The 22,760-nt window shown below is 33.0% G+C and overlaps 5 protein-coding genes across 5 annotated transcripts in view; 3 read left to right on the forward strand and 2 right to left on the reverse strand.

The window, feature by feature from the left end:
- The window catches only part of LOC100651358 (diacylglycerol kinase 1), a 148,060-nt gene extending 135,823 nt beyond the window's left edge, over positions 1–12,237 (forward strand). Inside the window, exons 7-18 of the mRNA XM_003393441.4 lie at positions 2,298–2,420; positions 2,769–2,818; positions 3,628–3,702; positions 4,078–4,315; positions 4,585–4,790; positions 5,763–5,936; positions 6,010–6,304; positions 6,378–6,502; positions 6,594–6,881; positions 6,995–7,196; positions 7,284–7,465; positions 7,542–12,237. Coding sequence (XP_003393489.1) covers positions 2,298–2,420; positions 2,769–2,818; positions 3,628–3,702; positions 4,078–4,315; positions 4,585–4,790; positions 5,763–5,936; positions 6,010–6,304; positions 6,378–6,502; positions 6,594–6,881; positions 6,995–7,196; positions 7,284–7,465; positions 7,542–7,631 — 2,048 coding nt within the window. The 3' untranslated portion in view covers positions 7,632–12,237. The remainder of the gene's footprint in view (positions 1–2,297; positions 2,421–2,768; positions 2,819–3,627; positions 3,703–4,077; positions 4,316–4,584; positions 4,791–5,762; positions 5,937–6,009; positions 6,305–6,377; positions 6,503–6,593; positions 6,882–6,994; positions 7,197–7,283; positions 7,466–7,541) is intronic.
- A 381-nt stretch (positions 12,238–12,618) lies between these two features.
- LOC100651476 (enhancer of mRNA-decapping protein 4) lies at positions 12,619–17,938 on the forward strand. The gene is made up of 9 exons (XM_012314023.3): positions 12,619–12,827; positions 12,936–13,008; positions 13,313–13,518; positions 13,588–13,967; positions 14,046–14,314; positions 14,400–16,039; positions 16,132–16,339; positions 16,401–16,691; positions 16,769–17,938. Exons 2-9 carry the CDS (start codon positions 12,953–12,955, stop codon positions 16,956–16,958), a joined length of 3,240 nt encoding a protein of 1,079 aa, XP_012169413.1. The 5' UTR covers positions 12,619–12,827; positions 12,936–12,952; the 3' UTR covers positions 16,959–17,938.
- Positions 17,939–18,412: 474 nt separating this feature from the next.
- LOC100652069 (rRNA-processing protein UTP23 homolog) lies at positions 18,413–19,851 on the reverse strand. Its single transcript, XM_003393447.4, has 3 exons — positions 19,715–19,851; positions 19,332–19,564; positions 18,413–19,248 (listed from the first exon to the last, which is right to left on the reverse strand). Exons 1-3 carry the CDS (start codon positions 19,832–19,834, stop codon positions 18,819–18,821), a joined length of 783 nt encoding a protein of 260 aa, XP_003393495.2. The 5' UTR covers positions 19,835–19,851; the 3' UTR covers positions 18,413–18,818.
- A 241-nt stretch (positions 19,852–20,092) lies between these two features.
- Positions 20,093–20,926, forward strand: LOC100652185 (probable small nuclear ribonucleoprotein Sm D2). Its single transcript, XM_003393448.4, has 3 exons — positions 20,093–20,237; positions 20,414–20,669; positions 20,741–20,926. Coding segments are annotated over exons 1-3 (363 nt in total). The 5' UTR covers positions 20,093–20,235; the 3' UTR covers positions 20,846–20,926.
- Positions 20,927–21,015: 89 nt separating this feature from the next.
- On the reverse strand, positions 21,016–22,412 carry LOC100651829 (proteasome subunit alpha type-6). Its single transcript, XM_003393445.4, has 5 exons — positions 22,252–22,412; positions 21,991–22,085; positions 21,748–21,829; positions 21,193–21,622; positions 21,016–21,120 (listed from the first exon to the last, which is right to left on the reverse strand). Exons 1-5 carry the CDS (start codon positions 22,325–22,327, stop codon positions 21,063–21,065), a joined length of 741 nt encoding a protein of 246 aa, XP_003393493.1. The 5' UTR covers positions 22,328–22,412; the 3' UTR covers positions 21,016–21,062.
- Positions 22,413–22,760: the final 348 nt, after the last annotated feature.

Below are 22,760 nucleotides of genomic sequence, written 5' to 3' on the forward strand. Positions count from 1 at the left end.
TGTTACAGAACCAGAGAAAGGTTGTACGATATACTGCAACAATGTAACAGCAGAATATCAAATGTCAAAGATTCCAGTAACTTGCGTTTTTTCCGTATTCGATCGAGAAATTGTTTACGTATCGAGCGAAATTACGAAGGTAAAACACGAAATTTCTGCTTACAAATATCGTTCCAAGAATATTCGTCGCGTCTATCAACGAACAGTCGTGCACGTGCAATGCTCGATCGTTATAATTAGAGCGGTACTCGTGTGCATGCATCGATACTTGGCTCCTAAAGCCCGCTACGTACGAAGCAACAGGTTCCTTGTAGAGATTCTTAGACACGACTGACGAAAGCCATTTCGTTCTAATCTAAAAATAATATTCGATCGGACTTTTCTTCGACTTTGACGTCACCATGAGACCATAGCTTTTCCTGGACTTATTAGAAATCCAGGAATGTGTGCAGTAATAGTTGAAACTGTCTAGTCACGTTATAAGCGTCAATCGTATGTAATGGTATTTTATATCTATGTTGGCTGCAGACGATGCGACACCATTGCAATTTCGTTGCAACAACGCTTCACGATTCAACAGGTTTATATTTCTAATGATGAAATGGACACAAGGGTGCTATGTCGATATTGGAAATATATACAACTACGGAATCGTGCAATGTTACTAGTGGAAAATTGCAACGATGTATCGGATCGTTTGTTTTCACCAGGTCTCGATCTCTTCAGTTATAGCGTACCATTGTTTTGATAGTTTTTATTAGGCATTTGATTTAAGCACTCAAACAGTGAGTAGATATTAAAAAGTATAATTCTATTATATCGTAACACAGTTAGTACAAGAATGTCAATTAACCTAAAGATACGAAGCTACGTTATGCTGAAACAGAGTTTCGATGAAATTTTAACGTCTGACTATAGTTATCCTTAACCATTCGATACATGCCCGTAACATATACGGTCATAGATTGCTTTTAGTTTGGCTGATTATTTTAGTCATTGATCTTTATAGATTCGAACTATAAGACGATTATACACATTTTCATTGTTAGTTGTTTTATATTAGGCAAAAATTTATCCATCTTCGCTACTAAATCAAAGAAAAATATATTGAATTGCATCACAAATTCGTTGTATTTTAATAAAAGAAGACGAATAAATGTTACAATCCAATATAATAAACGCTTGATATTGGCTATCTACGGGTATAATTATTTGTTGTGACAAAAGGATTAAACGAAAATGACTAAAGAGCATGTATTTTCGAACTATCGCGGGGAGACGCGGTCGTTAGACTACGCGTCAACGGGAGTCGTAAATTCCCGTTACGATTAGGATAATCGACACCACGAATAGTTCGATCCCCGTATTTCGTTTAGGATAATAGGGGTGATTTAGTTAGTATAACACTGGGAGTCACAGAGTTATAATAGTATATATTTCCAACAGTTAGTCTACACGAGTGAATAGATATACAATCAACAACTTTATCGCACGCAATTAATATAGATGTGTACAATATAGAGCAAGGCTCTTACAATTGAAGTTAGTCTCTTAGTGGACGTAGCACGGTATGATACTTAATAGAATACGCGAATGTTTGGCAATGTCGCGGACTGATTTGAATCACGCTCCGTTGGCGTTCTGTTCAGAGTTAGACGTTAGGCGTTAGAATTTTGACTCATTGGTCGCTCTTGCGTTCATACGGAAGAAAGTTCGGTGTGGGTGTGCCCTTTTGTATGACGAACGCGGATTCGTTGTTCACACTTTTCGTTAAGAAAAGTGAGGGTAACGATCCGCAATGTCGATTGGTTATGCCCTCCGATGATGCTTGAGGGATGAGTCGGAGGCCTCCTACCATCGGGGTTTATAGGTGACCTTGTTCATGGGAAAAACCTGATTGTTTTATTAGCTAGTCATTTGGATTTTCCCTAATGGGTGCGTGCTAATAGGTGCGTGTCCGCTTTTTCCGTAACCTTTAATTGCGCCTAATAAACTCAAGGACAGCTCTAAAAACCAGATGTGCTTCGAAAATAATTTTAGGCTTAAGAAGGTCTCCAGGACAGAGAGATTGTCCGACGACGCCTGTTAATACAATACAGTAAAAGTGAAAGACTATATTGGGTCCTTAAGTTTATTCAGGGTCGAAATGACGTTACGCAGGCCGCTGGCTGTCCGGTCGCGAGGGCTGGAGTGTAGATGCTTTAGGCGACGTAACAGAGCAGAATGTTTTTGGCAGTTAAACGACACGCATTAAATCAAACAGATCTTAATTTCGTTCATTATCTTTCATTTCGCAGAAATGAGAAACTTCGTTAGAAAACAGAGCACGATAGATGTCCACTCAGTTAAAGTCAGCCTCAAGGATATCGTGTGCTATCTCTCCCTCCTGGAAGCTGGTAGGCCAGAAGATAAATTAGAGTGTAAGTAATTGTTTCTTTTGTATCGATCAAAGTTAATTAGATCTTATGAAAGCGAGCATTGGGTATTTTTGTTCCGATCTCGGCTAACCTTTCGCCATTAACGCGTTCTTATGTCACTTTGTCATAAATCATGGTCTGATAAAAGAAAAATTCACAGGCAGATGCATCGACAGTCACGGCTCTATTCCTTAAACGTTCGTGTTCGCGTGTCCAACGCCAGTCATTTTCTCAGTCTGCTTCGCTAGTTGCACTCGCATACAGTGCACTCGAGCTTGCATATCTGCTGCAACTTGTTGCACGCCAATTTCGACGCGCATTAATTCATTTGCCTTTCTCTCTTTTTTTCAGTCATGTTCCGGCTGTACGATACAGATGGAAACGGCGTTCTTGACACAAACGTGAGTAGAACGAGATTTTTTCTTTTATTTTTTCCTTTAATTCCGCCACAAAAAACCGACTCTCATCGACAGTGTTTTTAAATGTGAAGAAAATGGAAACTGCACAGAATTGCAAATAGTTTGCGACGTTTCAAATGGTCGATTTTATATCTATATTTTTGTTCAACGTTTTCTCACCATATATGTAGTATCGGGGCCAAAAGGCCTAAGGTATCGGCCGAACCGTAAACAAAGTACCGTTCATCATCAATGTATCGTTGGGTCTTTTTAAGTGGACAGTTTTCGTGGAAAGGACCTGCGTGACCTTGACCACGGGCGTTTCGGGATACTTGTTCCGAAGGACGGAAAAAGGCAAAGAGACGTTAGGGAGAGTGTTAGTTGAGATGCCGGAGTGGACGGATGCCAAGAGTGTGCAGAGTGTGCAGAGTGTGCAGAGTGTGCAGAGTGTAAGTTGAGAGGCGAGAGCAAGCGAGTGTGGAAGCGGAAGAGTATGAATTGGGAAGTCGAAAGCCGCCTATGAGAATAGGACGTACAACAGCATTGTAATCATTTCGTTGCTTCGAATATCATTTACTAAATCAAAACATCATTACTTGTCCTTTCCTCTAAGACCCATTCAGATACTACATATATGTTAAACGAAATGATTATAGGTTTTATATGGTAGTATTAGAAATTTATCGACCAATTAATCGTAAATACGTCTGTCGATAGGACAACGAAGTCCATCAACGAATTGAAATAGATCGATTCGAAAGCACCTTATCTAACGTAGCCACGGGTTTAATATTATTATCACGCTTCTCTAGGAGATGGACTGCATTGTCAATCAGATGATGAATGTCGCCGAGTATCTCGGATGGGACGTCTCGGAATTGAAACCGGTGAGTCGGAATATCATTAATATTCCTTTTCAGATGCACGTTGTCGTATCCACGCGCATCTTAATAACTCTATTTTTCATCTAAACACAATTCTTTTCGTTTAAAACATTTACTTTATTTAATACAAAAAACCTTTTCTAAAATAACGAACCACCCCATTAAAAAGAAAAAAAAAAAAAAAATGTACTTCAAATAACATCGTGAATTTCAATTTTGTAATAAAACAGTTCCCCCAAGTTACTCTATCATAAATATTATAGGAGAGATATTACGTTTGGGAAGAAGATACATAAAATCTAAAATTTCTTTGTTTACACAACGAAGAGATGGGAAATTGATGAGCGATATCTAGACGTAAATCCTCGATATTTCTAGATACTGCAAGATATGATGATAGAAATAGACTACGACGCGGATGGTACGGTATCTCTGGAAGAATGGAAAAGGGGTGGTCTGACGACGATCCCGCTACTAGTTCTTTTGGGCTTGGATTCTCACGTAAAGGAAGACGGTAACCACCTCTGGAGGCTAAAACACTTTAGCAAACCCGCCTACTGCAATCTCTGTTTGAATATGCTAGTCGGTCTCGGAAAGAAGGGCCTTTGTTGTGTTTGTAAGTATCATCGGAGCTTCTTTGATGTTACAGCGGTTCTTTTTTCACGGATGTTTTGCTAGAAAACATTTTCATCCGATGAGCTTCCATCCTTTTTATATGTTCTCTTTTCTCCTTTTGCACCTTGGTAATTTGCGATGAAAGAAGAGCAATTTTCGTAAAGTATATCGTTGTTTATCGAGTTTACAGTAACTCGCGTCTTGAGTACCAATAATTTTGTTCATTCGCACTGAAGCAACAGACAAACGAGCCGTTCTCTTTTTATATAGTCTGCAAGTACACTGTCCATGAAAGGTGCGTGCAAAGAGCACCAGCCTCTTGCATAGCCACCTACGTGAAAAGCAAAAAGACGTCGCAAACGATGGCGCACCATTGGGTCGAGGGAAATTGTCACGGCAAATGTTTCAAATGTAGAAAAACTATCAAAAGCTACAATGGGATTACGGGTTTGCATTGCAGATGGTGTCAATTGACAGTGAGTAGTATTTCCTTTAATAATTATTTCCTTTTTCAATGAATCAGATTCCCTATGTAGGCAACCAAATATCCCAGTTATGCTGTAAATGTATATGAATGTTTGGAGGTTTGATATGTGAAATTTGTATGCACGTTTCGATATAAAAGCCTCGTATAGATCATATTTTTTATATTTTCAGCAAGAAATGTAAAAATAGCTGGAGTTAAGAGAGAAAAGAGATAATAAAGCTATAATTAATCCACGTTCGTGTAAAAATTTAAAGATACAATAACGCTAAAAGTAAACATAATACAGAAAAATACATAAAATGTGGAAAGTATTATAGTATCGTGGAAATTTAGACATAAAATTTTCCCGATACTATTTATAATTTATAATTTGTTTACAATAAATTAATTATACAGATATTAATTAGACAGAAAACGATGGTTGTTTAATTTGAACTAAATGCAACAATCTTACTTTGATTCGACCACTCTCGTAACTCGACAACGCTAACAACTCAATCTCTCAGCTACGCTAGTAACTCACGCAACTCCACAACGCTAACACCTCTCGCAACACGACAACGTTAACAACTCTACTCTTCGACTCCTCGATTAACTTTGACCTCTCGACTCACTCTCGCTTCTCAATCAACCGTTAAACGCTTATCGATCAACGATTCTTTAAATTCAAATCGTCTCTCTCCATTAGCGTTATTTTTTCCTTTCTCTAATCCTATCCTGTTAACGCTCCGCAAGAACTAGGTGACTTTAGTCACATAGGCTTTTTCCCTATGTAAACTAACAACTGAAGGACAGACGACACTGTTTTGATCGATCTCTAATCAGGCTTTTTCTTACGGTACTACAGTATTGAACGCAAAAAATCTCTGATTATATTCCATTCTTGTAATTATGTTCATAAACATATAAACTATCTAGTTGTAACTATCGAACAAAAATCACGCTAATAACGATTTTACAGTTGCATAACAGATGCGTTTCGCAAGTGAGGACAGAGTGCACGTTGGGTGAGTACGCAGTTCATATCCTTCCGCCTACGGCGATTTGTCCAGTTGTCTTAGACAGGCAAAGATCGTTATCTAGGGACAGTAAAAAGGGAAGCAAACACGGTCAGGATTCGTCGACTGTTACCTCGGTAAGTGCAATGAGCTGAATCGAAGCAGACGCGATATCAAAGGATTCTAATTCGAGATGCAAAATTCTATTAGCAAAGTGGATTCCTGACATCTGGTGCTGCTACTAATCAACAGCCAGCTATGTCCTTCCAAATTACACCGCCGCCGGAGACTTTTCCACTTCTGGTGTTTATAAATCCAAAATCCGGAGGAAGGCAAGGCGAACGTATGTTGAGGAAGTTTCAATATATCCTGAACCCGCGCCAAGTTCATAATCTGGCCGTGGGCGGACCTATGCAGGGTTTGCAAATGTTCAAGGACGTGAAGAACTTTAAGGTGATCTGTTGCGGCGGTGATGGTACCGTTGGCTGGGTGTTAGAGACAATGGGTACGATTAATAATTTGAGAGCTGGGTATTCAGATGATCCATTTATAACCAGCATTTTGTATTTAAACTTCAGATCGTGTCCAATTCGAGCATCAACCAGCCGTAGGTGTCATACCATTAGGGACAGGCAACGATCTTGCAAGGTGTTTGCGATGGGGTGGTGGTTATGAAGGAGAAGCTATTCATAAAGTACTCAAAGTATGTAAATATCATGATAAAAGATCATTCTTATACGGATAGTTAAAACGAGATTGATGGATTTAAAATTGCTGTATGAAATAATTTCTAGAAAATAGAGAAAGCGACACCTGTAATGATGGACCGCTGGCAGATAGAAGTGCTTGATCAGAAAGATGAGATGAGACCAAATCAAGACAGTATACCGTACAATATCATCAACAATTACTTCTCTGTGGGCGTGGACGCGGCGATCTGTGTAAAATTCCACATGGAAAGGGAAAAGAATCCTGAGAAATTCAATAGCCGGATGAAGAACAAACTTTGGTACTTTGAGTACGCGACCACGGAACAATTTGCTGCCAGCTGTAAAAATCTTCACGAAGATCTAGAGATCATTGTACGTAAATGTCTCAAATGTTTAAAATGTTGTTTAAAAAAATGGTTAAGATCAATAATGAATTTTGTTCATCCAGTAATACCGATTGTAATGTCGATATTTCTCATTCACAGTGTGACGGGACACCGTTAGATTTAGCACACGGACCTTCTCTCCAAGGTGTCGCATTATTAAACATTCCTTTTACTCATGGAGGTTCCAATCTCTGGGGTGAACACCATACGAAACATCGACTTGGTAAACGGAAGAAACGACCAGATAAAGAACTGAGCACCAGCAGTTTTAATTCCGTAGATCTTACAGCCGCAATACAAGGCAAGTGCATAGACAATGTTTAATGATCATTTAACAAGTTAGATAGACGTAGTTAGAGCAAATGAAAAATAAGTGTAATGTTTATAGATATTGGAGACAATCTCATAGAGGTGATCGGTTTAGAGAACTGTTTGCATATGGGTCAAGTGAAAACTGGACTTCGTCATTCCGGTAGAAGGTTGGCACAATGCAGTAGTGTCACTATCACCACCAGCAAACGTTTCCCGATGCAAATCGATGGTGAACCATGGATGCAGGGTCCATGCACTGTAAGTTGATCCTTTAAACACTCAGTAATTATTTAATAATATCTACCGATCGCTTATAGATATTTTATTGTTCCAGATTCACATAACGCATAAAAACCAAGTACCGATGTTAATGGCACCGCCACCGGAAAAGGGTCGAGGCCTCTTCCGTTTCTTAAAGAGGTGAACTTCGTTATTATCAAATAACAAAACTGAAAAATCGAAATAATCGACTCAGTTCTCGATCAGAACGTAGTCTCAACGTCGTCCCGCCTGTTTTATCTTATCTTAATTAAAAGAAAGAGAGAATGAAGCGTATCAATTCGGTCGTACTTAACACAGCTTCAGTGCTCGTCCGAGAGCATGGAACGAGCTTCGACATAACTTAGGTATTCTTGTGTACAGTATTTTTGAGAATAATAATAAAGCATCGCTCGTCTTAGTGATAGGATTAGCGGTAGACTCGTCGGTCATCGATACCGATGTATGATCGTTTTGTATACTATGCGGAGATACGCCGAATATGTTTTTTTTCTTCCGTTTCTCAAATCCGTGGCTTGAGTCTACCGTTTCAAACGTGCAAGCAAATACGAGGTTGTACTATTGCAATCGAGCGTATAATTTATATACCGACATAACGGATTGTACGGTATCATGCAAAAGAGAAAATAATCTCGTACGTAACGTTATCTAGATAATATTAACGACAACTTCTTTAATCATTCTTTTTCTTTGTACAACACTTAGATATATCGTAAGGGTTTGATTTCTCCATAAAATATCATAGTTGAAGATATGCAGATCATATTTTTTAGATGAATAATATTTGTTGTAAGTAAAGAGTATAAAATCTAATTTTATATCAATCAAACGTTGAGTATGTATCTGTTGTATATTATTTTATATTCTACTTGCTGTTTTTTGATCTGCATATCCTCGACCAGTCTTGTATCCGTTTACTTTTATAAAGAAAAAAAAAAAAAGGAAGAAGTTTATCGCATTAACGGCGCATGAAACTATTCGAATCGCTCCTCTTTTTTGCACGACTCCGTCCAATAATCAAAGATCTTCTACTTTCCTCTCTTAACGTTAAGATTTTTGTACGGAAGCTTAGTCGTAACTGCTTAGACATAAATCACGATAGATTGGTTTTATTTATTTATTTATTTATTTATTTATTCGTCCGAATTTATTTATTTATTCGATGGCTCTCAAGACGGAGCAGTATATCGTAAGCATATCAGCATCAGCAAACCGAGCGCAGCTATAAATTAGCGCCGTGAGGTTCAGTTGTTCCGCGTTTGTCTTTTGTATGAATCGCACAATCAAAAATTACGAAAATTATGCGTATATTTTCGATTTGATGCGATGTAGCTTGTTAATCGGTGCAATAGTTGCGCGCTGTTATAAATTAGTCCCTTAAGTTTCTCTTCAACATGTTATTGTCTTTCTACACGTTGGCCATCTCTCGATCGATACACGAATAGAGTTAGCACTTTTTTAATTGTACGCGTATTAACGCGTGTCGAACTATTAAAACATAGAAGCGGATTACAGTGGACATATTAAATATCATATTGCTAAATAAGTAGGAGACAAACACAGATATTATAATCTACTACGAAGTTTAATCAAAAATCGATTCAGCCAACGTGTTACATATAATGATCAGTATTGTGGTATGGAATTTATAGGATTTTTCATAGAATTCTTCTACGACTGCATCAGCACGCACTTCCTCACTGTCTGTACGAACGCTTCTATAAGTACATTTGTAATTTTCATAGCCTCGTTTCCATGAGTATTCCAAGTTATTTACCATTAAATTGTTTATTTGCCAGAAATTTTTGGATCATTTCTCCAAAGTATTTTTCAGATCTTCCGTCCGATAATAGAGGTAATTAAAAATATAGGTTGCATTTCTTATTTCCGAGCACTCGTAACTCACATTCGTTTCACGTTATTGCAAAGTGTCAATTTTAATAGAGATCAAAACGAATCTAATGATATTTTGAGAAAAAATCGACACGGCAGTATCGAGTAGTATACTTTATGCTACAACATACCAATGTCGTCATGTTCACTCGCATTATTCTGATTTGCATCTGCATATTTCGCTTTGGTATCGCGTTTCGAGATATTTATGCTTTTGTATGGAAAGTGTAACGAAAAAGTACGACACCAAGTATATAACATCCCGCAGGGACCATCACAACGTCAAAAAATCCATGTAATGATTATAGAATGATCTTAAATTTTATCTTGTAGCAGTGATGACCATTAAACCTGATGTAACGTTTCAATTCAAGCAACGTCAGCGATGTCTATTGTATCCTCGAATTCTTTCGAATTTATTATTTATTTGAAAAAAAGCATAGATCCTTCTGTTCTCTTCCATTTTTCTTTCATATTTAACAAATTTATCATTTGTTATTCCTTTGATCGCGTACAAACGCAGAATATACATTGCTCGAAATGAATTCCCACGAAAAGACGTTCTAGAGGCAAGCGTTTACGAGTCAATATTTTCAAGCATGTATTTCTCGATCGTTTTACGTAGAGGAATTGATATACAATTTATTCGTCGCGCAAATAATGATCGTTTCCCTTATAATCGTTATATACGCATACTTCCCTTAGCGATTATATGATCGACTATAATATTAATATAGTTGCTCTCGTTAGACGAATCGAAATATTACGCTTACGTATAATGATACAACCATTAAGGTCTTAATCGTTAAGTTGTTATTCGTTAGCGAACAAAAATCGGATGAAAGAAGTACGACAGAATTATCACACGGACGAAAGAAAATCGTGAGAGAGTTACAAATAATAAATAAATATATGGTCGTGCTTCTTCGTCACGAAACTGTGAATACTATTGGCACAATAATTACAAATATTGTTTTTCTATTGGATTGGCGCAGTGTCTCAGTGTGCTTGTCATTGTAATAATGTTATGGTATAAGGAAAGACCCAAAAATCAAAAAAAGAAAAAAGAAGAAAGAAAAAATGAGAAAAAAATATGAGAAAAGAAAACAAGTATATTCCCGTGTACAGCAGCGTGAGAAACCCACATTACCATTGCCCAAAACCGAAACGAACTTTTTAACCCTTGATGTGAAATATCGATTTCCTCGACATAGAAATACTTCTATTCTGATTCATGGATTAGTATATATAATACAGGGTGATCCATTTTTTTAACCATAATTCATACGTTTTCAAAGAGTATGGAAACTGAAGATCAGGCTAAATTTTAATTAATAAATACATTGTGAACATGTCCCTTGACTCTTCTGCGTCAATTCTTCTTACTCGACACTTTTAAACTTGAATTCATTTTTTTAAATTTAACATATTCCTATAGTGTAATTATTATAACAGATATAACTGTTGACGTCTTTAAATGAAACGCCCTGTATATATAAAAGTAACACATAGTAACATTGACAATAGCGCACGTCAATTATTCCTTTCTTTTTATTACTAAGCGCGCTCCATGATTCATAGTGGAACCAGTAAGTTAAAGGAACAACGTTGTTATTTTCAGCGATGAAATATAAAAACATCTTATTAACCAAAACGAGAAAAGAGAAGAAAAAAAAACGTGTATTTCTCGTTGATGATTAAGAACGGAGAAAAAATATTTGAATCGTACGATTCGAGTTGAAAATTCAAAGAAAACGTTGCCTCGGTGCCTCGAATATTTTAGTCTAAATCGTTGCGCGAAGTATGACTGGAGACATGATAGAATAAAAATTACGCAGAAACATTGATTTCTTTATCGATTTTCAAAAATTCTTTTACGTGATATCAATCGAATTTCCATTACCTTCGATCCTGTCGAAAAACTTTTTCTTTCATTTTTAAGTTAATTTTATTCTAGTAATGTTTTATTAATTAAAATTTTTATATAAAATAAATACACGGAAATGATTTCAAGGAAATTTACTATTTCTTATAGTTTCATGAATATAGTTTCACGAATAGGTTCAATGCATTGGAATATGAATAAAATATGCAGTCTTAAATAAATAAGTAAATAAGTATTACATTATACGATCTTACAACTCTCATTCGACAATATTGTTACAACTTTTTAATAATTCTTCTATAATAACTCTCTTACAATCCTTCTCTATAGTATATATTCGATATCACATACACAACAAACAATTTTACGACGTGTATTTAAATGTTCACACGTCACCATGCATCAGTTTCCACGTGTATACGTATATCGCTTTTCAGGCTTATCATCCAATTCACTAACATAAACATTTGATCTCTATTGCTCATTGTCAATCCTTAATCCAATCTCCAAATCGTCACCCGTATCCGCACGTGATTCATTCCTTTATACATATATACTCGGTAATTCGATCTATGTTTATCATAAACTATATAAATGATGCAAATTTGAAATTTAGGAAAAGTTTTTTTTATCACTACGTATTTTATTATTTAACCGGTTTTTATTTAAGATTTTTTAATTTTCTATCCTAAAAATCAAAATCGAAGAAAGATTTATATATTTTAAGATTTAGTTATCGGAGGAACTCGAAATAAGCAGAGAGGGTTAAAAAATGAAAGAACGCTTCATTGGGATTTGTAACAGTTAAGCGCGATTGAAAGATATTCAAATTAGAGAAATTTACTGCCACTTTTACTGGGTCTATGTACGTTTGAGCACTACTGCCATTTTCCAAAGGATAGTCATATATGAAGAGAAAAGCCTGTCTATTATAGTGTATTATACGAAATAAAGTGTAAATTACGATACAAGATTCTCTGCGAGTATCTATTTCAATAAAAAATATTCTATGTAGAACATTGATTATTAAATCTTATAATGAATATAAAGTATCAAAAAGATATATTACATGCTCCGTATCCTATATACATATATACATACATACATATATACATATACATACATAGCTATAAACAATAAATTATAAATTGAGATTGCTATGTATTACTGAAAGTATAATTCTTTAACATAACCGATATAATTATCTTGTAATGTATTTGATTGTATAATGTATTTTGGTATTAAAAGATCATATTCTTGTCTATACAATCTGAAAAATTTACTAATTATATACATAGTGATTGAAACGCTTAAAATTAAGATAACATAAAGCGCCACATAGCGCGAAATACATAAAATACCGTCAGTGCACTTCCGGTCCGTTTTTCTGACAAGTATCTGATAGCTGTCTGACATTTAGTTTTTGATAATTTCATTGAAATATGTACATGAAACACGTTATTTATTCGCATCGATGAAATAATAATTTGCGTATGTTTCATTAAAATAAAAAACGCATCATCAAAAAACACTTTTACAATCCGGCAAATATATGCACGAAAGGTAAGACTGACAAAATATCGTTATCAGGCGTGCCACCGGCTGGGGTTAGAATTGTCTGAATTCCGGCACGGTAATCGCCAAAATTTTATTAATTTTATCATTTTTTAGAATACGCTATCAGGTTTATGAAAATGATCAAAACGGGAGAGGATAACCTAAATCTTCAATATCAGCAAACAGTGTAAGTATTTATTGAAATTTAGCTTCGTTTCAGTTATAAACGGTAGAATTTCCATTGGTAATTTTTGTATATTTTTATACGTCTTTCATTCATAACATTTGATACCTTTGATTTTTATCTATCTTGGTATTACTCTATATAAACATAATAAATATCAAAAGTGTAAACTTCAAATTTTTTTTATATTAATTTTCTGATTTTTATTATTAAATTTATCAACTTAATTTAATTTCTTTTTTATTGCTCAATTTTCTTTTTTCATATATATATATATATATATAAAGATCTTTCCCTCTATGTTTAGAGAATTCACTGGACAAGAAAATCAACATTCTGTTGAATTATATAGTAGCAATGTTGTTGTTATTCCTTCACCAGGAGGTCATAATCACGGTAGTTCAAAGGTGAAGTTAAAAAATATTGTTGATTTTACATGGGAACATAACTTTTACCCAGGCCAATTATTAGCTGTTCATATGTCTGGGAAATATTTAGCTTATGGCATAAAAGGTAAAGATAAATTTAAACTTAAATTATAATTATTTTATTGCCCTAAATTAAAAAAATAACATTATTTAGTTGGTAATGGAGGAGGTGTGGTTAGAGTTGTATACAAAGAATTGGAACAAAGAGCTCTATTAAGAGGAATGCGTGCAGCAATACAAGATCTGGCTTTTGCACATGTTTCTAATGCAATTTTGGCATGTGTTGATTATTTGGGAAATCTTTTTATACATACCATTGAATCAACACCATCAGAATTGTTATGTAGTTTATTGCTACAAGTAGATGCAGAAGATATATCTCCTACTAGTCATCGTGTGATATGGTGTCCATATATTCCTGAAGATGTACCATCAGATGGAGATAAAGTTTCAAAGCTTTTAGTTCTAACTCGTGGTTCCAGAGTAGAGTTGTGGTCAGTTAATACTGTTTCGGCAAGATTCAGATCAATAGAGGTGAATGTGTACCTTACTTACAGATTATAAAATCCATACAAAATGAACAAAGTATCCAACTGTTTGACTAAATGATAGGCAATTGATCCAGCTGTGAAGGAAAATGGAGGCATGTTGGAAATTGATCAACATTCTGATACGATCATAGAAGCAACATTCAGTCCAGATGGCACAGCCCTAGCTACAGCTAGTTTTGACGGTGAAGTCAAATTCTTTCAAGTTTACTTACATAGTAATCCTCATGGTAATCAAGTACAACCTCGTTGTTTACATCAATGGAGACCACATGGTGGACGACCGATTTCTTGCTTGTTCTTCCTAGATGACCATAAAACATACCATCCAGAGTAAGCAATATGTAACAGAATATTTTATTGAATTTATTTTATTATTAAATTAAAATAATCACTGTAACTGTATTTTGTTCCACAGAGTTCAGTTTTGGAGGTTTGCCATAACTGGATGTGACAATAATACAGAATTAAAAGTTTGGTCTTGTGAGGTATGGTCCTGTTTACAAACCATTAAATTTGCACCTACACCTTCTACCGGTAAATTACCGGTGTTAAAAGCCGGCTTAGATCTTAGTGCAGGATACCTTTTATTATCAGATATATACAATAAAGTTCTGTACATATTAAGTCTTACAAAAGATAATGATGAAATAACATCAGTAAATACAATATCAGAGTTCCTCCTTCCATATCCAATATTGAGTTTTGGAATTGTTGATGCTGGTTTACGTAAAATGCGTCCTACTGGAGAATCGCTGGAAGATTTATGTCCTTGTGAAGAAGATACTGAAGAGCAACTTGTTATAAGAATGTATCTAGTTCAACCAAAGTCATTACAAGAATGTCATATTGCTTTTAAGCCTGCCTCACAAGTGAGTGGTAACTGCCTTATGGACACACTAACTCATAAATCACTGGGCTACTCTGAAGACACACGAGATATGGGAAATGTTAATCATAATGGAATTTCAGTGGAAAATTGCGAAGAAAATCGTTCCTTATCTGCTACACTTGAGACAACAACAAATCACAATGCTGGCTTAAATTTAATGACACCAGATGCATTTAGCTCGCCTGCCAAAAAAGAAAATAATGAATTAGATTCTCGCCCTAGTAGCCCAGAATTAGGTAAAGTGTTATCTGCTAGTCCCTCACTTGCACAAGCAGTTCAGGCTCTAAATGCAACAGACCCACCATTAGCCACAAATGAGTTAGAAGAACAAGCACCTGCTAGTAGTGGTAGTAGTCCATCGAGAGAAGTAAGAGAAATTTTATCTCTTACAAAAGCAGATGAAGAACCAGAACCCGAAAATAAACCAAAAGATACTAATACTGCTGATGAAGATTGGCCTAATATCCCGATGGTATTATTAAAAGATGTAAGCAGACATGCCATGCAGGAAGCCGATGGATTCACAAATGACGAAGAAAAAAGAAAAAGATTAAAAGACGAATCGAAACCAACAACGCATACTACAGGAAATACTGAAAATACATGGCAAACAACAAACGAATTGAATACTCTCGAATTAATAAATAAAGTAGAGTCAATTTTGGAAATAATTCAAGATCAACGACAGGAATTAAGAGAGTTAAGTACTGAAGTGACTAGATTAAGGCAAGAGACACCAATCTCGACGCGAGTAGAATCTGCTTTAGCACGAGCTTCACAGCAACTAAATGCAACCTTAGAACAAACATTATACAGCCAAATGGCTCGGCAACACGATTTTCTTAAGACACTTGAAACAACAATGAAAGACAAAATTGAAACTACCTTACCACGTATTATTGAAGACACAGTAGAACCATTAAAGCATCAACTTAGATTAGATTCTGCTCGAATGGATGAACTCTTAAAAAAGAATTTGACAGAACTCATTAATAGTAATCATATAAAAGATACACTTGCTATGGCAGCAGTGAATGCAGCAAAACCAGCATTAGACGCAGCATTTAAAGAGACCTTTACAAATGTTCTTTTACCTGGCATGGAAAAAGCATGTCAAACAATGTTCAAACAAGTACAAGATGCTTTTGTTAGGGGTACTCGTGAATGTAAGATATCTACGATGGATGATACGATTTAAGGAAAATACCAATTATATTTGAAGGCTAATTTTATATAAAACATATTTCTTTTTTTTTAGATCTTCAAAATGTGGATGCAATTGCAGATAAACAATATCAGCAAAGAAATGAACAACAAAGTGAAGCACTATCCGCATTAGTTCGCGAAGAGTTACAAACAGAATTAAATAGAGGTTTAATTATTCTTCAAGAAGGAACAATACGTACAATTCGTGATTCTATTAGAGATAATTTAAACCAACAACTTACTGAGATCACAAATGCGCGGTAAGTGTATTAAAAACACTATATTCCATTAAATGGTGAAATTAATCAAATATGCTTATAGTTCTCGAGCTACTACACCTGCTATACCAGTATCAGCGGTTGCTGATGCTCAAGCGCGAGTTATATCTCTCCTCCAACGAGGACAGTTAAATGCTGCCTTCCAACAAGCTCTAAGTGCTAGTGATTTAGGCTTGGTAGTACTAGTTTGTGAAAAAACAGAACCTTCTAGAGTATTTTCTTCTGTAGGACCTCAAGGTCAAACCTCAAGATGTATTTTACAACAACCTGTAATTCTTTCACTTGTACAACAGTTATCCGCAGACTTAGGACACCGTACAGAACTGAAGCATAGGTAATAGAGATATCTTTTATTATTAGTGCTTAATAATGTTAGATAAAAATTTCTCATTTTTTATGATTATTTATTAGGTGGCTTGAAGAAGCGATATTAAATTTAGATCCTAATGATCCAGTAACACGAGAACATATGGGTACTGTGTTAATGACTTTGCAATCTCAGTTAGCTGCTTTTGTAGCAGCTAATCCGAGTCATAATTCTATACGGCGTATGAAAATGTTAGCTATGGCTGCCCGTGCACTTTTTAATCAACAACCTTGATGTTATATATGTATGGAATAGAAAAAACCCATTGACATCAGGTTTTACATGTTTTGTTTAAAAAATACCTTAATCTGAAAGTAATATTCACATTATCCCTTCATGTCAAGACTGGCAGTAATTTACATAGAATGTAAAAGAATATTGTACGAAGTTATCGTTAGCAGTTTACACAATTTGCCGAAACTCGCGCCTATAATTTGATTTTTTATAAAGTATACACGTTTACGAAGTATTCGAGAGTTTACCAAAAAATTATTTTCTTGATCTTACATATAAACAATGATATAAATGTATTATACAATATAATTAAAGAGCGTGATATAAATGAGATTGTCATTAAAATAATGGCACAATAAACAATAAAAACACTATATGAATTTAAATTATTAATTATTTTATGAATTATCAATAAAGTTTTATTAATCACCAATATTATTCTATCAATTGGTATTGAAAAAATTCTCTATTAAATTTTATGGTACATAAAAAAGATTTATTTTTAATTATTATAACTCCATTTTTTGATACCATTTTTCTGCGAAATTATGCTATGTACTGTCTTTATATTTAAAATGAATTTTAAAATAGAATCTTTACATATAATTAATGTACATTCTCTTAATTCTCTTAAATGTTAACTTTGTATTAACCTATAGATAATACATTTCATGACATATTGTATAATACACATTAAACTTTTCATACGCATGAAGATAAAGTAGCAATTAAATTTTAATTAGAATTTAACTTGTAATCTTAAATGACTCTTTTTAACGAAACGATGTTTCAGGAATTTTGTGTTTAAAACTATACGTATTTTGAAGTATTTCTATTCCATATTATTTTATTTTATCTCTGTCTCATTCATATTTTCTTTTATCTAATATGCTGCTAACTATAATGTAACAAACCAAGATATTCTATATTTCTTACTATGAAAAAATAAACACTTTGAAATTAATAAATTGTATCTCAAATTTTATAATATATTATACTAGTATGTGGGAGAATTTTAATGCACCTTATTAATTAGTAATTTCTCTAACGTATAAGAGCATATAATCAAGACACTTAGTTTTTATTTATGTGTTACTCTATATCGTAAAATGTATATTTTCAGTATTCCAGTTTATATAATTGTTAAACGAATGTAAATAATGTGCAATTTATATGCATTTATATTTCCTTCATGTTTTCTACACATAAAAGTTCCTAATTCAAAATTTACTTCATGTTCCTTATATGATTAAATATTTGAACGAGAATGTAATATATGTATAGAGTGAGTATTATTAATTTAGAGTATTCATAGAGTATTATATCTTTTTTATCATAATCATATCTTACTTTAAAGTGATGTGATTCCATTTACTTATTTTTCTTACTTTAAGTGTAATTATTAGTACTACTTGAATAGTATAAAGGAATATGAAGAATAGGAAATTTCAAAATACAATAAATAATTACATATATTAATCAATAAAGTCAAATACTTAGACATCTTTTACTATACAATATTGTAAAAGAAAATTGTTGAAATAATTTTATAATGTACATGAATATGAGATTTTTCGGTTCTATCTTCCAATGTGTTCGTTCTTTGTTACACAAACATAAATAACATAATTTTATGATACATCATGTATTTGCAAGTAACAATTTTACTAGTAAAATAAGTATACTTATATTTATAAATGGACTCATATAAATACGTTACAACACAGCTCTAATTACTGCAATTTTGTAAGCTAAAAGAAATAACTGTATCATAAATAAAAGGGAATTTGCATAAATTTTAATAATTTATACAAGTTTTATGTATACGTGTCCTTTTTTAATTATGCATCTATTTTCAAATTATTTTGTGCTTCCTAACTGCGTATTTTTTACTTCTGCAATCAATGCTTCTTTGATATGTGCTGCTATTTTCATTTTCTTTCTCTTCTTAACTCTACCAGATATTTTTTCTTTAACATTTTTTGAACTTTCTGTTCGTGATTTACTCTTCTTCTTCAGACAACTCAGAGGATTTGGGCCCCTTTTTTTCTTCCTTTTTAGTCTTACTTCTGTTTTATCAGTTACTCCAGCTACTTCCTTTAGTACTTTAATATTTTCTTTCTCCCATTCAGTCATCCCTAATTCTTTACGAATATTTTCAGCATATTCACGACTAGCTTGTGAAGGTGTTTCCAAAGTTGGTGCTTTACCATGCAAATACATTATTGGTACACCTGGAATTTTTCTCAAGTAATCCTGAAGTTCTCTGTCTTGCGTAGCTATAATATATCTGAAAAAAATATAACAGATATATATACATATATGTATAGTATCACTAATTTTAATTTCCACCCATTGAAATTTTTATTATACCTAAATGAATTATTTTTTCCAACCATAGATAGTAAACATTTTGTGCCACTAATTGAATGTTTTTCATGTCCACATTTATGTATAGGATATTGTTTAACAATTTGCATAGCACCATTAACTGCTTTTGAAAATGAACTTAATTTTTCAGTTTCCAAAATAATACATGGTGTAGTTAATAATTTTACTTCAGATTGAAAATATTTTGATAATTGATCTTGTATATTAAATTTATTCTAAAAAGAATGAAAAATTATTACAAATTCAAATCACTTGTTTTCATTAATTTATAAGTAATCACATATATTATTTTCTACTCTTTATATAATGAAAGAAGGCATCAACTTTAATTACAGTAACATAAAATAATATATTTAAATGCAAACCTCTAACGCAGCCAAAGCAAATGTGCCATCAATAAGAACTTGAAACGGAGATCTAAATTTGAAATTGTTAATAAAAAAGCTTAAATTTTTTCTCGCTTTTTTCTGTCGGTTTGTTTTCATCTTGTTATTTTCCCAGCTATGCCTTAAAATGTGTCACATTTATCTTATACACATACAGATTTAATCTTCGAAATAATATGATAAAATATTATTGAACATTGTAAACTTTTATTTTAAATCGACAAAAATACTAAAAATTTTAATCACTAAATAAAAAGCTATGCTTTTTCAATGTATTTCATAAACACAAATAGTGTACATATATACATATAGAAAGATTACTCAATATGCAATATAACATAACCTGCTTTCAGAGATGATCGGAATCGGAAGTGAACATAAGTAAACTGAACGTTGTGTTGCTTGTTGATTTGAAAACATAGTCATTACTTATATTTTGCGTACTATTTTTGAGAAAAATTTTGCATTATCGATTTCATTCGTAACAGAAATTCATCAAAATGTAAATGTTTAGACAAATTTTTTATCGTTTTAACAGTAATTTTTGTATTTACACAAAACTTAACCTTATTTTTTTATTTATATACTATCTTTTTGTGTAAATTTTATCTGAAGGTTATAACTTTTCTCTTTGAATTCCTATTAGCATTTTTCTAAAAGAACAACTTTTATTTTTAGGTCTTCTTTAACTAAGCCAAAATCTGAAATGACTCCTGAGGAATTAGCAAAAAGAGAGGAAGAAGAATTTAACACTGGACCACTTTCAGTATTAACTCAATCTGTGAAAAATAATACACAAGTTTTAATTAATTGTAGAAATAACAAAAAATTATTAGGAAGAGTAAAAGCATTTGATAGACATTGTAACATGGTTTTAGAAAATGTAAAAGAAATGTGGACTGAACTTCCACGTACTGGTAAAGGGAAAAAAAAGGTAATGTAACTATGTGGTATTGAAGCAAAATTTATGATTGACAATATACAGAAAGCTTTGTTTCTATCTAGGCAAAACCAGTAAATAAGGATAGATTTATTTCAAAAATGTTTTTGAGAGGTGATTCTGTAATTCTAGTTCTACGAAACCCTTTAGCAACAGCATCAGGAAAATAATTTTACTAATATCTTCACTATTTTATAACTTATAAATAAGAAACATGAATTTGAAATAAATTTTTTAATTTAAACTATAAATGTGTATAATTTATTCGTGTTAACAATTATATCTTGAATTTAATATAATATGCTTTCTCTTATATCTTAAGTATAAAAATGAAACAGTGTTAAGTAGGACATGACATTTATTTGTAATGAATTATACATAAAATCATTAATCTTTTTCAGCAATTGCAGTAAGATGCTTATCAATTTCTTGTTCCGTTAAAGTTCTGAAACATAAAAACATTTCATATGTTATTTATTTACAACAGTTTTATACATGAAGTAGAAATAATATTTACCGAAATTTAGGATTGTCCTTTGATACTACCCCAACTTCTATCTCTGTTGGCTTAAAATCTACTGATAAAACAGTAGATAAACAAGTAATTGCTAACTGTATTGTTTCATCATGATCATAGTTTTGTTTCTTCTTTAACTTTTTTTCCAGATAAGAATTAGCTTCAGTTTGTTTAGCACCAACAGAAATGGCTCTGTAACCACAATAATATCCTGCAGGGTCAGCCTTATAAACACAAGGTCCTTTTTCTTTGTCATATGAAATAAGCATCATAGAACATCCAAGAGGCCGCATTTCTGCATTTTGTGTATATACTTGACTGATATCTGCAATACGTCTGCATAATGCATCCACAGGAATTTCATATTCATACTTGTATTTAAAATGAGCTGCTTCATATCTTGCACGTTGAACTTGAGATCTGCTATCAGCTAAAATACACAACAAAAACAATATATCTTTAATATAAAAAAGATCTAGATATCTCAAATAATAATGATTAAAAAATTATATAACAAATCTTTAGGATAATCATTTTCTTTAAAACTTTACTCACCTATCATACCTGTCACAAGGCAACCGATATGCTCAGTGAGTTGAAAAATATGAGTAACACTGGAAGCATCAAGCAGCTTATCCTATAAACAAATATCCTTAAATTTAATAAGTTTCATTTGTATTATTTGCAGAAAAATCTTCAAATGTTACTTTAAAATACTATATTATATACTTTAGAAAAAAAAAGAAATAATGTAAAGAACTACTACTAATAACAGTATAGTGATAGAGGTTATCTTACAGGCACTTTCTTTTGTGTAGCAAAAACAGCTGTGTCCACTCCTTTTACAGCGACAGATGTCAAACCACCTTGATTTATCGCTTTAAACGCATATTCTGCAAAATATTCAATACTTTTACTTAGAAAGGTTGAAAATTGCTAATCACGCCATGTCATGGTTCCCGCTTAGAAAATTAGTATAAGAGTTAGTACTTCGAAAGACAGCAACAAAAATTGGAAAACTGTTTATGTCTTAATGTAAAATATTTTCACAAATCTTACCTACTTGGTAAAGCCGCCCTTCCGGCGAAAAGATTGTAATATGTCTATCAAAACCAGCACTACTACCGCGCGCCATATTCACAAATAATGTTAATATGGTCGCGTTTAAAAGTTGCAGGCAACTATTCGAAACGTCAAATCATGCAAGGCGAGTGTTAAGGTAATTTACATTGAACGACAGAAATTTTTATCGGAACAATTTTTACATATTCTTATATTCATTTAGAAAACTAGACTTAAAATCATATATAAAGATCTGACTTTCTAGGAAATTTGTAAAATTGTTTATTACTTATCCTTACAATTTTGATATATTTTTTTATATAAAATTATGCTCTTTATTATCCTCTACAAAAATCAAAATTTTACTTAAAGATTAAATTATAATTAAAAAAGATAATTGTTTAGTATTAGCAGTTAGAATTTAAAAAGATATAAATTTTAAAATTTGATTTCAAAAGTAATATATTTTATCATGAATATTTCTCTTTTGAGAAATATACATAGTA

Source organism: Bombus terrestris, chromosome 1 (genome assembly GCF_910591885.1).
Source record: "Bombus terrestris chromosome 1, iyBomTerr1.2, whole genome shotgun sequence".
Classification (NCBI taxonomy): domain Eukaryota; kingdom Metazoa; phylum Arthropoda; class Insecta; order Hymenoptera; family Apidae; genus Bombus; species Bombus terrestris.